This window comes from Anabas testudineus, chromosome 11 (genome assembly GCF_900324465.2).
Source record: "Anabas testudineus chromosome 11, fAnaTes1.2, whole genome shotgun sequence".
In the NCBI taxonomy this organism is placed as follows: domain Eukaryota; kingdom Metazoa; phylum Chordata; class Actinopteri; order Anabantiformes; family Anabantidae; genus Anabas; species Anabas testudineus.
Window position 1 is genome coordinate 9,529,853 of NC_046620.1, and position 12,920 is coordinate 9,542,772.

Below are 12,920 nucleotides of genomic sequence, written 5' to 3' on the forward strand. Positions count from 1 at the left end.
CAGAGTTAGATGTATCAATGTATATTTAAGTCAATGAAAACTATGGTTTTTATTTCTGCCATGTGTTTTAACCAAGATGTATGAGTCCACACAAGCTGGTCATATTTTCCTGTGTACATCACTTTTCTGTGATTCAATATTAATAGAACAGTTATATATTAGGCCACTGTTACACAATTTAGTGCTGGACTGTTCAGCAGTTAAGTCCAACTTACCTCCACCTACTACTGCGGCAAATCATAGATAAAGAATACAAGTTGTGTGTCTGCTGTTATTAGACTGATGGATTTGAAAAAGAGAATCACACTCAGTAAATGTTTTGACTGGTCAGCAGAGTGCCAAAACTATATACAACTAAACTGTATTGACAGTCAGCATGATGATGAGTGGAGCGATAGCCACTCATCATACTTCCTCTCAGGAAGGGCGGACACTTGAAACTGACAATATCCTTTTGCGTTTGTGTGTGTGGTGGAATTCTAGGAACTAAAACAATGATCCTATCGAGAGTTCAAAGAAAAAATCTTGAGCACACATTTGATCTAGTAATCATGTGTGTGTAATGACGTTGAAATGACAAATATATATCTTCACACACACACACACTGACCTGTGGCTTGATGAGTAAACAGCTGGCAACAGGACTTTGCATACTTAAATGAAGTATAAATGCTTCTATGTTTTATGTTCAAGCAAGAATGAAGACCTTTTTAGCACTGTTTGAATTAGTTTTTGTCTTTACAAATGTTAAGTTTAGTGCCCCAGGCAATTACCTAGTCAATTGCATTGATTTAATCCTGGTAATAATTATAGTTGTTAAACTGACTCATTTATTATTGAAGAATGACCTTAATATACTTCACCAGTCTACTGTAAATCTGCAGAAAATCCTGTTCTTTACTGCACTAAATCTCCTCTAATCTTTATCTTAATCTATATATTGAGAGCTATTTATAGCTTGGGATTGTCCATACAGTGTGTGTTTTTACAGTGTGTTTGCGCTTGTGAGTACAGTGATCTACTGTATATACTCTGTAATATTCTTAATTCTGCATATTTGTGGATTGATTTATGTAAAAGCTGATTTTGTTCATAGTTAGTGTTTTTACATCTGGTATAATAGAGTCTGTGTGGCATATTGTGCTTGTGTGTGTTTTGTGTACCTTTATGTTCAGAACGATGGCAAAAATGTTCTCACAGATGAACCCCCCCCACACCCCACCCCCATCTGTCTCTGGTGACATAACTGACCTAAAAATATCAGGTCAGATGAAAAGTGTCATTGTAGTGCCACCAGGGAAAACACAACTATCTCTCTGAAAATCTGTCATCTTTTTGTTGTACTTTATGTTAAGATCTATGGTACAGTGCAGTACAGATGGGCAGATCCTCTGATGTTTAATTGAGTGGCAACTAACAGTCTGACTGACTGTTTAAGATATTGATCTGAACAGAGAGCGTCTCTGAAATGAGATGGTGAGGTCAATTTGAACCACAGTGGACTGTTAGTCAATCACTGTCTTCCTCTTTTAATGTCTCTCTGTCACTCTCCGCCCACGGGTATAAACAGGTATACACCCCCCCAATGACTCTCACGCTTCCTTCTCCCATTTACAGATGAACAGACATTGTAAACAGAAGTCAGCTTATGATCCTAATTTCCCATTCTTTGTTTTTTTTTCCAGGCTAAAACTCTTCGTAAATTGATTCAGCAGACATTTAAGCAGGTAGCAAATCTCAACGACGAGCAGTGCATCCTGAAGTTCTTGGAGATTATTCCACCAATCTGCCGCTATGACAAGGAGTGTCTCAAATGTGCCCTTGGGGTAGGTACTTTCATTCTTTCCTCCACTCTAATGTGTCCCACTGAACTGTGGTTCGCTGTATTATGTTGACCCCTTTTGGTGGCTTTAGGCTTTGCATGTTTCCAGGGTGTCATATTTATGTCTGTCTGTGCTACAATCTCTTAATGAATATGTAAATGAACATTTTGTATTTTCTCCACTTCTTGCCACCTTCTTTCTTTCCTTTTTCAACTTTGTTTTTTGTCTCAACAGTCCAGCTGGGTGATCCAGGTGGAGTTAGCTATCGGCCCAGAGGAAGGAATCAGCTACCTCACTGACAAGGGATCCACTGTGAGTTTCTTCCAATAAAATATTTGACAAGCCAGCCAGGTGTATCAAAGATCCTGACTGTGAATAGTGTTCTGCATTGTAAAATCATTTAAACCAGATGTCCCTCATGTCTTATAAAAGTTTAGGACTTAAGTTCAACTCAAAGTAAAGGTGAAGTCTGCAAAGTTGGAGATAGATGTGGATATACCTTGTGCATGTGATCATTTTTAATAAAAGTTATAGTGATAGCGTTATTTAATTTTAACTCCTCCTGTTTTTCTCTTTTTGCCCCCAGCCTACCCATCTAGCTAACTTTAACCAAGTTCAGTCCATCCAGTACTCCTCTATGGAGGAAAAGGACAGGAAAGGCATGGTGCAGCTTAATGTAGCAGGAGCTGCTGAGGTACTATCATCATGTCTGTATGCTTGTCTGTCTTCACAACTGTGTCCACTGGTTTTTACTGTATCCAGATACCATATATACTGCACTGCTAGAACAGGAGATTGCAGGTTGCTCCATGTTATGCCACAGTGTATCCTTTTTCACTAAGACATTGAGAATTTTTCAAAAAAAATAAAAAAAGAAATAAGAGGGTCTTCTGTGAGGTGTAGGTAGTGATAAGTTATATAAGTTTTTCCAGTCAAAAACGGAAAGAAAACTGTGCTGTGTGCTGTAATTGAATTTACTACATAAACTCAGATGCAAGGTACAAAAATGTATCTTGTTCTCTGGAGGCATTTGTATTCATAATTTATTAGTAACAAAGACCACTTTGGCCTCTGGTCCATAGTTCCAATACTTCTGTGTATGACTAATATGGACACAGACATTAGCTAACCGTTTTCCATGTATAGATTTTTACACACAGAGGAAGAGTTTCCTACTGCTGTATGAGTGGAGTCTTTCTGATTTATTTATGGAGTTGGATTTACTTACACACAAACTCATTATGACATATAGAGCAGTTGGAAATCCCCGCCATGCTGTTATGTGTGTGAGTCTTTGAGATAATGAGTCTTTGTAACAGGCTATGTGTGTGTGCGTGTGTGTGTGTGCGTGTGCATGTGCGTGTAGCCTCTCACAATTACAACAGCATCACTGACCATCGCGGAGAACTTGGCTGACTTGATTGACGGTTACTGTCGACTTGTCTCCATGGAAACTCACTCCTTCATTGTCAGAGTCCAGAAAGGTATGAAGCTGCAGTTCCCTGCTTGATTGTTAGAGATTGTTGTGCTCAAAGTAATGTCCCTGGAGCTTACAAAGCTTTTTAAAGAACCCTGTTTCAGTTGACAGCAGCCTAATTACTATACAGTATTATGTGAATTCAGTTCTAATATTAAAAAAAAAAAAAAGTTTCAGTTTTAAAGTAATACACTAACATGTTTTGATTATGTTGGTGAAGATTCTCAGTTGTCCAGATAAAGTTATCTGGAACTAACTAAGTATGTTTTTAATACCTGCAGAGACTAAATTAAGTGCTCTTGTTGTTATGACTCCCTAAAACATATTTCATTGTGACAAAGTAATAAAAACTTCTTGTAATTTGTAACAGTGAATATTACTTCACTTTTACATCCACTGCTCCTGTTTCTGTAATGTTTTTGCTGTCCTCAAGTTTCATAAATACCACATGATATACTGAACTACAGCCATAGTGCCTGCTATGGCAAATTGGTTGCATTTTAAATGTACCCATTCTGGTGCAGTAATAAGGATTGGAGTGTTTTGCAAGAAGAACCTGTGGTGGTTTCCTTTATACTGTGCATACGGTCTTTTAATTCTTATTCTGATGTTGTATATTTTTGCCCTCTAGAGGGAGAGAGAGCACTGCCTTCCATCCCAAAGTAAGTCTCTTTCTCCTTTGTAGTGTTTATACAGTGGTCTTCACCCAGTCTCTTATCAGATCAGATCACTAGATTTGTCATATTTATGTCTGTTCAACATGTAGATTGAAAGTTGAGTGAGGTGATTTGTATGAAAGGTTACCAGTTCTATTGTATAGTCCAAGGTGTTAGGTTCCTGGATGAGGAAATGCAAACTGAAAAGATCAAGTCCCTAGCACACATGTAGATTATAAAACAGCATTATTGTTACACTGATGTGTTTTGGCTCATGGCCTTGATCAGGGTCTGTTAAAAATACATTGCATGTTTAACAAATATCAAATGCAACATATAGAAACACATACACATAGTCAATGAGAAGAATCAATATATATCATCTTGTGATAATCCTGCTGAAGACCTAATCTTTCTGTTGCACAATTCTGAATTTGTAAGATGAACATTTAATCTAAAAAAGTTAAAATAACTCCAACTCTACTTGACAGTGTTTGACCTGGCACACAGCAGGGTTGGCACACTGCCATGCATGTAGCATTTTGTTCCTAAATGGCAAAATTGATGGTAAATTGATGATAATGTGTTTTAGAATGTTAGAAAAGCAGTTTTGTAACGAAAGGTCAGCCTCCTCGCCATTATCTGAAAAATCCTTAATGTCAGAGATCTTCTTTAGTAATGTTGTGAGTAATCAATTTAGAGGTGTGGTACATTTGATTGTACAGCTCATGGTAGAACCACAGAGGCTGCAACATGCAGTATCATCATTAGTATGCATGCTCCTGAATGTATTTATATGACAGGTTAGAAGGGATTTTAAATTTGGCCTGTTTTTGTTTTTTTTTTGTGTTTTAAACTGCCTATTTGTAGTAAAGTTAGTAGATTTTACAGTTCAGAGTGTTTTGTATCTGAGTTTGGGAAAACTTGTTTTATGCATACATATTTTTCCAAACATTTCCAGGATAAAACTAACTTTATTCACTACTACAACACTATTGTATTTACTCAAAATTTAATCTAAGGCTTTCTATTACAAGTTAATGTGCGTGTTTAATCTGAAAATCTAAACCTAAATCTAAATACATTCAGTGCTTTTCTCCAAACTGAGCCTATTTGTAGTGTTTTTGGCTGTTACTCACTAGGCCTTAAAGAGATTTTTAGGGGAAACATTGTGACTTCAGCACAGAACTCATTGTGTTCGTTTATCTGTGGCTGTAGTGGCCTGGATGTTTGTGTGTCCACATTTCACTACAGTTCCGTTTATCAAATTCAAACACTTTTTGCTTACTTTTGCTCATTTCAACTCAAATTTCTCTCTCCTTTTTCTTCCTTTCTATGTCTGCCTCTGGTCAAATAAGGAGATATATTTAGGAGCCAAATATTTTCCACTTAGGGTTTTTAAACACTCTGGTAGTCTCCACCTCTTTCTCTCAATCTCTCACTCCAAGTCTCTCCTTGCTCTCTGCCTCTCCTTTTCTCTCTGCCTGTTGTGGTCTGTGATGTAAAGACACCAGTGGAGCTCAGCTGACACAGACAGGGAGAGACCACGGCAAAGGCAGAGACATAGTTCAAACAGAACGGCTTAGTTTAAAGTTAGTGCTGGTAATTGTAGCTTTTTCCTTCCTAGAGTGCTACATGTGATGAGTTTTTAACTCATCACATTTTGACATTTTTTGTCTAATTTACCATATTGTCCTTTTGTCCTTTTCTCTAGACTGTCTAATAATGAGAAAAAGTTAGAAGCAGTCAGGAGTGGAGTAAGAGCAATTTCTGTCTCAGGTAAGATACAGAATCTAACACACACACACACACACACGCACACACAAACACACACACACGCACAAAAAACAACTGATTTAGGGGTGAACAACACAGATGACTTCCTGGCCTACAGCTACAGTACTTTCCTTTTTGTCTTTCCATTTCCTCTTTTCTTTCCATTTCTTATTGTTTTTCCTTTCACACTCATCACATCCTCTCTTTTCCTGTGTTACTTTATTTACCTCCTCCTCTTCCTTTTGGGCTTCCCTTCATTTCCCACTCTGCACTCACCTATATCCATTCACTCTGTTTTTTTCCCCCTCTCACACTCCGGTCCTCTTTCCCCACCTCATTGGCTGAAGACTTAGTGACATCGACACCCCCTAAGCCAACCAAGGCGCGGCGTTTCCTCCTCCCCTTTGTCTTCTGTTCAGATTCACCACCCAATGGTATCCTCCGCTCTCATTGGACAGTTGGTAGAGGAGCGTATCCACAAAATTGTGTTGTGGTGAAATAAAATGCCTGATTTGATAATCATAGTTGTAACTTTATGGGTGCACACATGGTGCCCAGAAAACCTTCACAGGAATCAGCATCTTGATGATAAAATTGCACAATAGATGTGTTTCAAAATGTCAGAGCTGTTTAAAGGATTACCTTCATTAATTAATAGCACCTATTTTGTCCCGACAGACTTGAAAAATAATGGCCACTCAAAATATTGACACAGTTTGTGCAACTTTTTCACATTTTTAGGTGACATTTCAGTGGTTTTAAGGATTAATATCTGTAGCTATGTCACCGTAAGGATGCTCTCTTCTCCTAAACTGTCCCGCTTGTCTGGTTGCTTTAACTAATTCAGCCTTGCACAAAAAATTCAACCACAATAACTCTGTTTTTCATGCATATGACCAAGGCAGCACTCGCTTTAACAGACTAGGTCTCAAATAAAGACAAAACCATCTCCTGTAAAATCTGAGGCTTATGTACGTTTAGATGTGTTTCTGTTATTTAACCACTTTTGTTTTACATCTTTCATTCGTGAGCAAGTATTGAGTTTGACTAGTAGCATTTATCAGAATGTACATAGACTGACATGCTCCATTTTCTATTTTACTTTGTCTGCTTTGTCTTGATGATGTCTACCCCAACAGAGTAAAATGGTTCTCTCAAGTCTGAGTTCAGCGCATGCCTTGCTGTTGAGGTCACAGTTTTGCTTATTTTAATTATTTTCAGTTTGAATATTAAAGAGCTTAACTCGTGTTCCATAATAAGATCTGGGTTCAACCACTAAGTGCCCTTGCTGAACTGATTATTACTAGCAAAAAAAATACATAAACAACATATGCTTGTGAATGTGTAAACGCATAAAAATTATAGGGTGTTTTGTAATTATACCAAAATTCATGGCATCTGTGTGAAGTACATTGTCCTGCACTAAATGGGTCAGTAAATGTCCTCTTGTCTCCGCCTGTGGCTTTGGCAGCCTCATCAGTTGCAGGACGGTTCAAAGAAAAGTCAAGGATCTGCACAGCAGCTGGTTTGTTGTTGAAACTTTAACAAATGATCCAAATATTTTCTTTTCGAGACTCCAAAGGTGACACGCAGGCATGGTTGACTTTCAGATTTTACTGTGAACTAATGTCATTAAGCTGTCAATGATAACTTTATTTGGATAATGCATATGTTTATGTAGTAGGTTAGCCATATTTCTCCATATTTGGTTTAAACATTATGTCTCATTTAAATCAAATGTCACTTAACAGAGAGTATGTGGACTTAGAAATGGACATAAAAATGAAAACCTGTCATACCATGTCATGTTTGGTTGCTTCTGGAGATTCTGGAGCATCTTAAAATGCTGTGACTGCTTTAATCTATAATAAATGACTGTGTTTAGGAAATGCCTCTTAAGCTTAAATATATAAGCTTTCAGAAACTATACTGAAACAAGCCTGTGACTGGAAATCTTTTGACTAAAGACATTGGTGCTTCTCCTGGTTTGGGTTAAAAATGATCAGACCATTACAGTAATTCAAACAAGATCAAACTGCTGCACAGTTGCAATACTTTTACAAAACCATTTTTTCGATATGTTAAGACCTTTGATTAGAGATAAATATTGTTGAGAAACTAACCCTACTCATTGTTTACATCACACCACTGCACTCATGTTAAACTCATTTAAATCTTGTCTTGTGATGAGACTTTAACTCAACTCCTGTAATGCAACATATTTAATTGAAACCAAACTAGTGTTTCAACACTGCCTTGCAGATTGCTTTTTTGTTTTGTCATCTGTCCCATATTCATTCTTCTGCCATGTGTCTGCTCAACAGATATTTTGGATCTTAACTGCTCACTGAGTGTTTGGCTTTACAGATGCTGCAAAATCTCCCATGTTGTTTCCAGGCGTTTCATGCTCTAACCTCTCTTCTCTTCTCTCTCCTTACCTCTCTCTTTCTGCCTTCTGCTTTTATCTCTTGCTCCTCCTCTGCTATCCCGTTTCCTGCATGCTCTCCTGGACACTACAGAGGATCTTAGTGGGGATGGTAAAGTTGTTGTTTATAAGTGTCTTTGTTCCGTCTTTCTTGTCGTCCTCACTCCACCAACCCCATTGCACTGTCTTGGGATAGGGTAGCATGTGTGTGGGTGGATGTTGATACATGTCATTGCTTGTGTATCTAAATAAACTGAGTTGATGTGTTTTTTGAGTGATTTAGAATACAATAATTATTTAATGTGTTGTACCTCATGTTCCACTGATTGGAAAGATGAGTAAGTCAGCACTAGATTTAGTGAGTTTGATCTGTTAGTAGTTAAAGTTGCTTGCTATTTTAGTATTGTGTTTTATGTTTGTGTCTATGATTATTTGAAAGTGGTTTACCACTAAATTTGAAATATGTCTGATTTTAACCACAAGAATGACTAAAAAAGTAGAATTTGTAAATTAAGCTGTGTTTCTCTTTAAGGGAACTTCTCCAAACCTCTCTCTCTCTCCATGCACTCACCCACACACACAATCAGAGCCACACGTACGCAAAATCATGCATGTGTGTACTCACATACAGCCGTGCACACACAGTAGGGAGAGGTTTGCTGGATTCAAGACCGGGTGCATTCCTGGCTATAATGGGCTTGCTAGATCTCTCACAAACACACACACGCACACACATTTTCCCTCCATTGAAAGCAGAAAGAAACTGAGTTAGACCAGAAACTTAGAACATATGGACTTAACAGTAGAAACTTATGAATCTTTTTATCATATGAAAGTAAAACTGGCCAAGTACAATGCAGATTTAAAAGCAACAAACAAATTACAAAAAGCCTAAACCTTAATAGTTAAAAAGCTTCAGTTCAACTGAAAACGCACCATCAGTACACATACGTAAATAGAGATAAGGGGGGTTCGATTAAAAATGGTTTTATAAAAATAATTAATAATTTGCTTAAAATGCGTTTTAGCAAAATCAGCTCAAACACATTTTTTTGCTAAAATGCTATGTTGTTCAAAAGCAGTTTATTTAGTAATTGCTTTAGTAGCATCAACACACTAAGCAGTGGTGTTCCTTTTATTCCAGATATGATGATATTGAGACACATTAAAAGATTTTCTAGTTCTTGTGTATGTGAAACATAAATTATGCACACCAGTGGTTTAACGGAAGTCATGATTAACAAATTTCCTCTCTTGTAGTACTGTAGCTGAAGCACATGTAAAGTATAAATTGACATTAGCTAAACTCTTCTATCTTGGAGTATTTCATTAATTTGATCGTGAGGAGCTGGATATTTAGGGAAACACAGACATGGCCTTAATGAACTTTCATCTCTGCTCTTTAAGTATTAAACTGTAGCCATTTATTCAGTTTAGCATAAAGAATAGGGGAAACGACTAGCCTGGTTTCTGTCTGATGAGAAACTTGTCATAATGTGCATCTTTAGAGAGAACCTGTACTTACTGGTGGGCAGGTTCATTACCTTTGGACAGAGCTAATCTCCATTGGCTGTATCCCTTTTCTTTGAGATAAAGAAATTGGTACCAAATGTATCATCTCACCCGCTGCAAAAAAAAGAGTATTTCTTCAGTATTTCCAGTCTCAATAACATCCAATGTTTTACTCAGCCTCCTTTACATTAACAACTAAAGCAGTCAGCAATGGTGTTTTCTTTAGTTTCTACAATCTTGGGAAAATTATTAACAGGCTTGAGAAAAGTGATAAATTTAGGGACATGTTCCCACAGAACTTGATAAACTCTGAGCAGGAACAGCAGATGTTTGACTCTTATTTCCAACAGCTGAGTCTGCACACTGATTTTATTTTAAACACCACCATCTGGTTAGGATAGACGTGGCCCATCTTTGCCTCTCTTTTCCTGTTAGCTTCCCACCCCCCACCTCCTTCTCCTTTTCTATCTGATACTGCACAGATTTTGTCCTAAACACTACCATCTGCTTACATGACAGCTAGATACATTTCTTCTTCTCCTCTGTGTGTGTGTGTGTGTGTGTGTGTGTGTGTGTGTGTCTCCCTTCCTCTTGCATCTTATATCCTGATTTCTCTTTCCTGCTATGATTATAGTTTTGTGCTTGTCTGTCTTAAACTCTCTCCTTTCTTTGTTTCCTCCACAACCACAGCTACTTTGTGCAACCCAGCTGCTCTCACACAGACAGATACACACAACACGTGTTCAGCTGACACCATCCACCAAGTTTGTGAGTGTGTGTGTGTGTGTGTGTGTGTGTGAGAGAGAGAGAGAGAGTTAGAGAAAGACAGAAAGGAGCTACGGCTGTTTGCACAAGAGTAATTGAAACTGAGTTGGTTTCAACAGTTAGCGGCTTTATTTGGGCTTTTTTCAGCAGTTTTGTTTTTTGCTGCACATTTGTTTAAGTAGATCAGGAAACTCCCTACCATGGTAAACATTCGGTAAATCGAGCAGCATATGCATAATTGCTTTGTTTGTGTATTTGTGTTACTTAAGAGTGAATTGCCTGTTTTGTCTTATTGCATTTATCTTATTGTTCTAATGTATATGTAGTTGACACTGACGGTGTGTGTAATGTTACAGAGACCGATGACTATGCTGAGATAGTTGATGAAGAGGACACATACACCATGCCCTCCAGTAAGTAACTTATTTCATTTTCTATTGTAGCTTCATCTACCAACTAAAATATTTGCGCTAAAGAAACAAGCTTCTGTTGCACTGTAAAGCAACTGTTTCGCTTTTATTTTTCTAAGCCTACTCTTTGGTCAAGTGCTTTGCATTCTCAAGCGAACATGCATTTCATTCTGCTATTTAGTAAGCTGAGTGTGGTGTGAATCTTTTCCAAGAAACACACTCACCCATGAAACCATAGAATTTGCATTAGACCACCTTTGGTTAGGCGATTAAATTCAGCCCTGCTTTTATATAAACAGTAGAGACAGTGTAGGTCAGAGGGGCTACAACTCTACTTATACATGTGGTTCATGGATCGACATCTGTTAAAGTCATATGTATATTAGTCAAAGCCTTGAATGTGCTCGTAGGTTTGGCTGTAGCCCTATAAATAATGGCAGCTTTATTCTTCTGTTCCAATGCTGTTTTTAGTGGACGTTTTGGCCTGTAAGGAGTGCTTATGCGTTCAATTGCATGGCCAATTTTGAAAATGGACTGTGTTCTTGTTTCCTCCCACAGTCTTTTTCTTTTGCTGTCCTGTTTTATTTCTCTTTCGCTTCGATTTCTTTTTTGTCTCCTGTTTATTGCAACTTTTCCTAAGCCTACATGTGTGTTCAGGTCATACTGTCTGAATGTATAACGTGAAGCTATAAAACAGTAATGGCTATAAAGTGGCAGTATCAGTTAAGTCTTTCATTCATTAACATTTATTAAATAAACATTAGATGAAAAGTGAGTTTGGTCTGTGTGTGTGTGTGTGTGTGTGTGTGTGTGTGTGTGTGTGTGTGTGTGTGTGTGTGTGTGTTATCTGAGCTATTTTCAATCTTAAAGCAGCTGTTGGGCTCTCCCCCTCTCTTCATCTCTCTTTCTTCCTCTCTCTCTCCCATCGCCAACACAGTGAGCTATGGAGTAGTTGAAGGTAAAACTGGCTGCCTCTCTCATTCTGTCTATTGAGCTCTTATGTATTTTTCTTTGCCAGATACTCACCTTAAGAACAGGACCAGATTCCCTGCACAAATAAAAATGAATAACTACAAGTAATTATGTTAATTTAATCTGAACAATTCCAAATGATTGACATTGACAGTAATAGTTGGAATGTGTCTTTTTTGGTCATTAGGAACCTGTAAACAATTCTGCATTTCACTATTATGTCCTGGCAAAGAAAAACTACTGAGTCTGAAGGTACCCTATTTCCAGGTTGTTGTTGGCTTGTAGTTGTTTGTGTTTTTGTAGACTTCAGTTCATTCGGGTCTAGATTTGGTAATGAAAGGGAGAGCCAATCCATAAACAATGCAAGATGTTACTTCATTAATTTGGGAACATGACGTCTCTCCAGGCATCTGGAATAAACAATCTCACAGTTATTTGCATTGTTTATTGGCTTGGTTCTCATTTCAACATTATGTTGGTTGTGACAATTTTACTTCTGTATTGTGATTTATTATCATGGTAATGTGTTTTGTTTAAGTTCTCTGTGGGTTCTTTTCAGTTCAAGCAATTATTCATTGCCTGGATGTGAATTGCAGTATCGATTAATTGTAGTAAATCTCCTTGTAATGGAATGTGTTTTGTTTTTGCTGTTGATATTTGGGATTTTCCTGTGCAAAAGCCAACCTTTGTTTAGCTCAACACAAGTTCCTGATGGTCAGTGTTCTGATTTACTAAAGGTTTGGGTATACTAAATCACATGCAAACTTAATAACACCCATAAAAAATGTCACAAGCTCATCTTTTAAGGAATCGCAGTGAGGACTACGTCTTTGAAATTAGCAAAATAGCGCAAGCTGTGGATAATGCACCTTTACGTTAATAAATAAGCAAAGTTCTGTCTTTTTACTCAAGTTTTTAAAATACAGGGAAGATAAAATGCAAATACGCCTGCAATGTGATTCATCAAGCCTGAGAGCGTTTTGCGGTGGTGGAGTATGCGTCTGAATTTTTATATTTTTGAAAGGCTGGCGCAATCTGCTTGCGCACAGATGGGCTGTGTTACCCCTCAACCACAGGCCGACCCTTTGGTGCTGGACTTATTAA

At 37.7% G+C, this 12,920-nt stretch overlaps 1 protein-coding gene across 7 annotated transcripts in view; it reads left to right on the top strand.

Moving 5' to 3' along the window:
- The window catches only part of ptk2aa (protein tyrosine kinase 2aa), a 51,999-nt gene that overhangs the window by 25,378 nt on the left and 13,701 nt on the right, over positions 1-12,920 (top strand). For 4 of the 7 annotated variants that reach the window (XM_026347377.1, XM_026347376.1, XM_026347374.1 and 1 more), the window contains 8 exons: positions 1,686-1,826; positions 2,058-2,135; positions 2,410-2,517; positions 3,190-3,307; positions 3,932-3,962; positions 5,671-5,735; positions 10,791-10,847; positions 11,782-11,802. In XM_026347377.1, coding sequence (XP_026203162.1) covers positions 1,686-1,826; positions 2,058-2,135; positions 2,410-2,517; positions 3,190-3,307; positions 3,932-3,962; positions 5,671-5,735; positions 10,791-10,847; positions 11,782-11,802 — 619 coding nt within the window. Of the gene's footprint in view, positions 1-1,685; positions 1,827-2,057; positions 2,136-2,409; positions 2,518-3,189; positions 3,308-3,931; positions 3,963-5,670; positions 5,736-6,079; positions 6,167-8,251; positions 8,270-10,790; positions 10,848-11,781; positions 11,803-12,920 lie in introns of all 7 variants that reach the window. The other 3 variants (XM_026347379.1, XM_026347375.1, XM_026347378.1) reach the window with 2 other exon arrangements.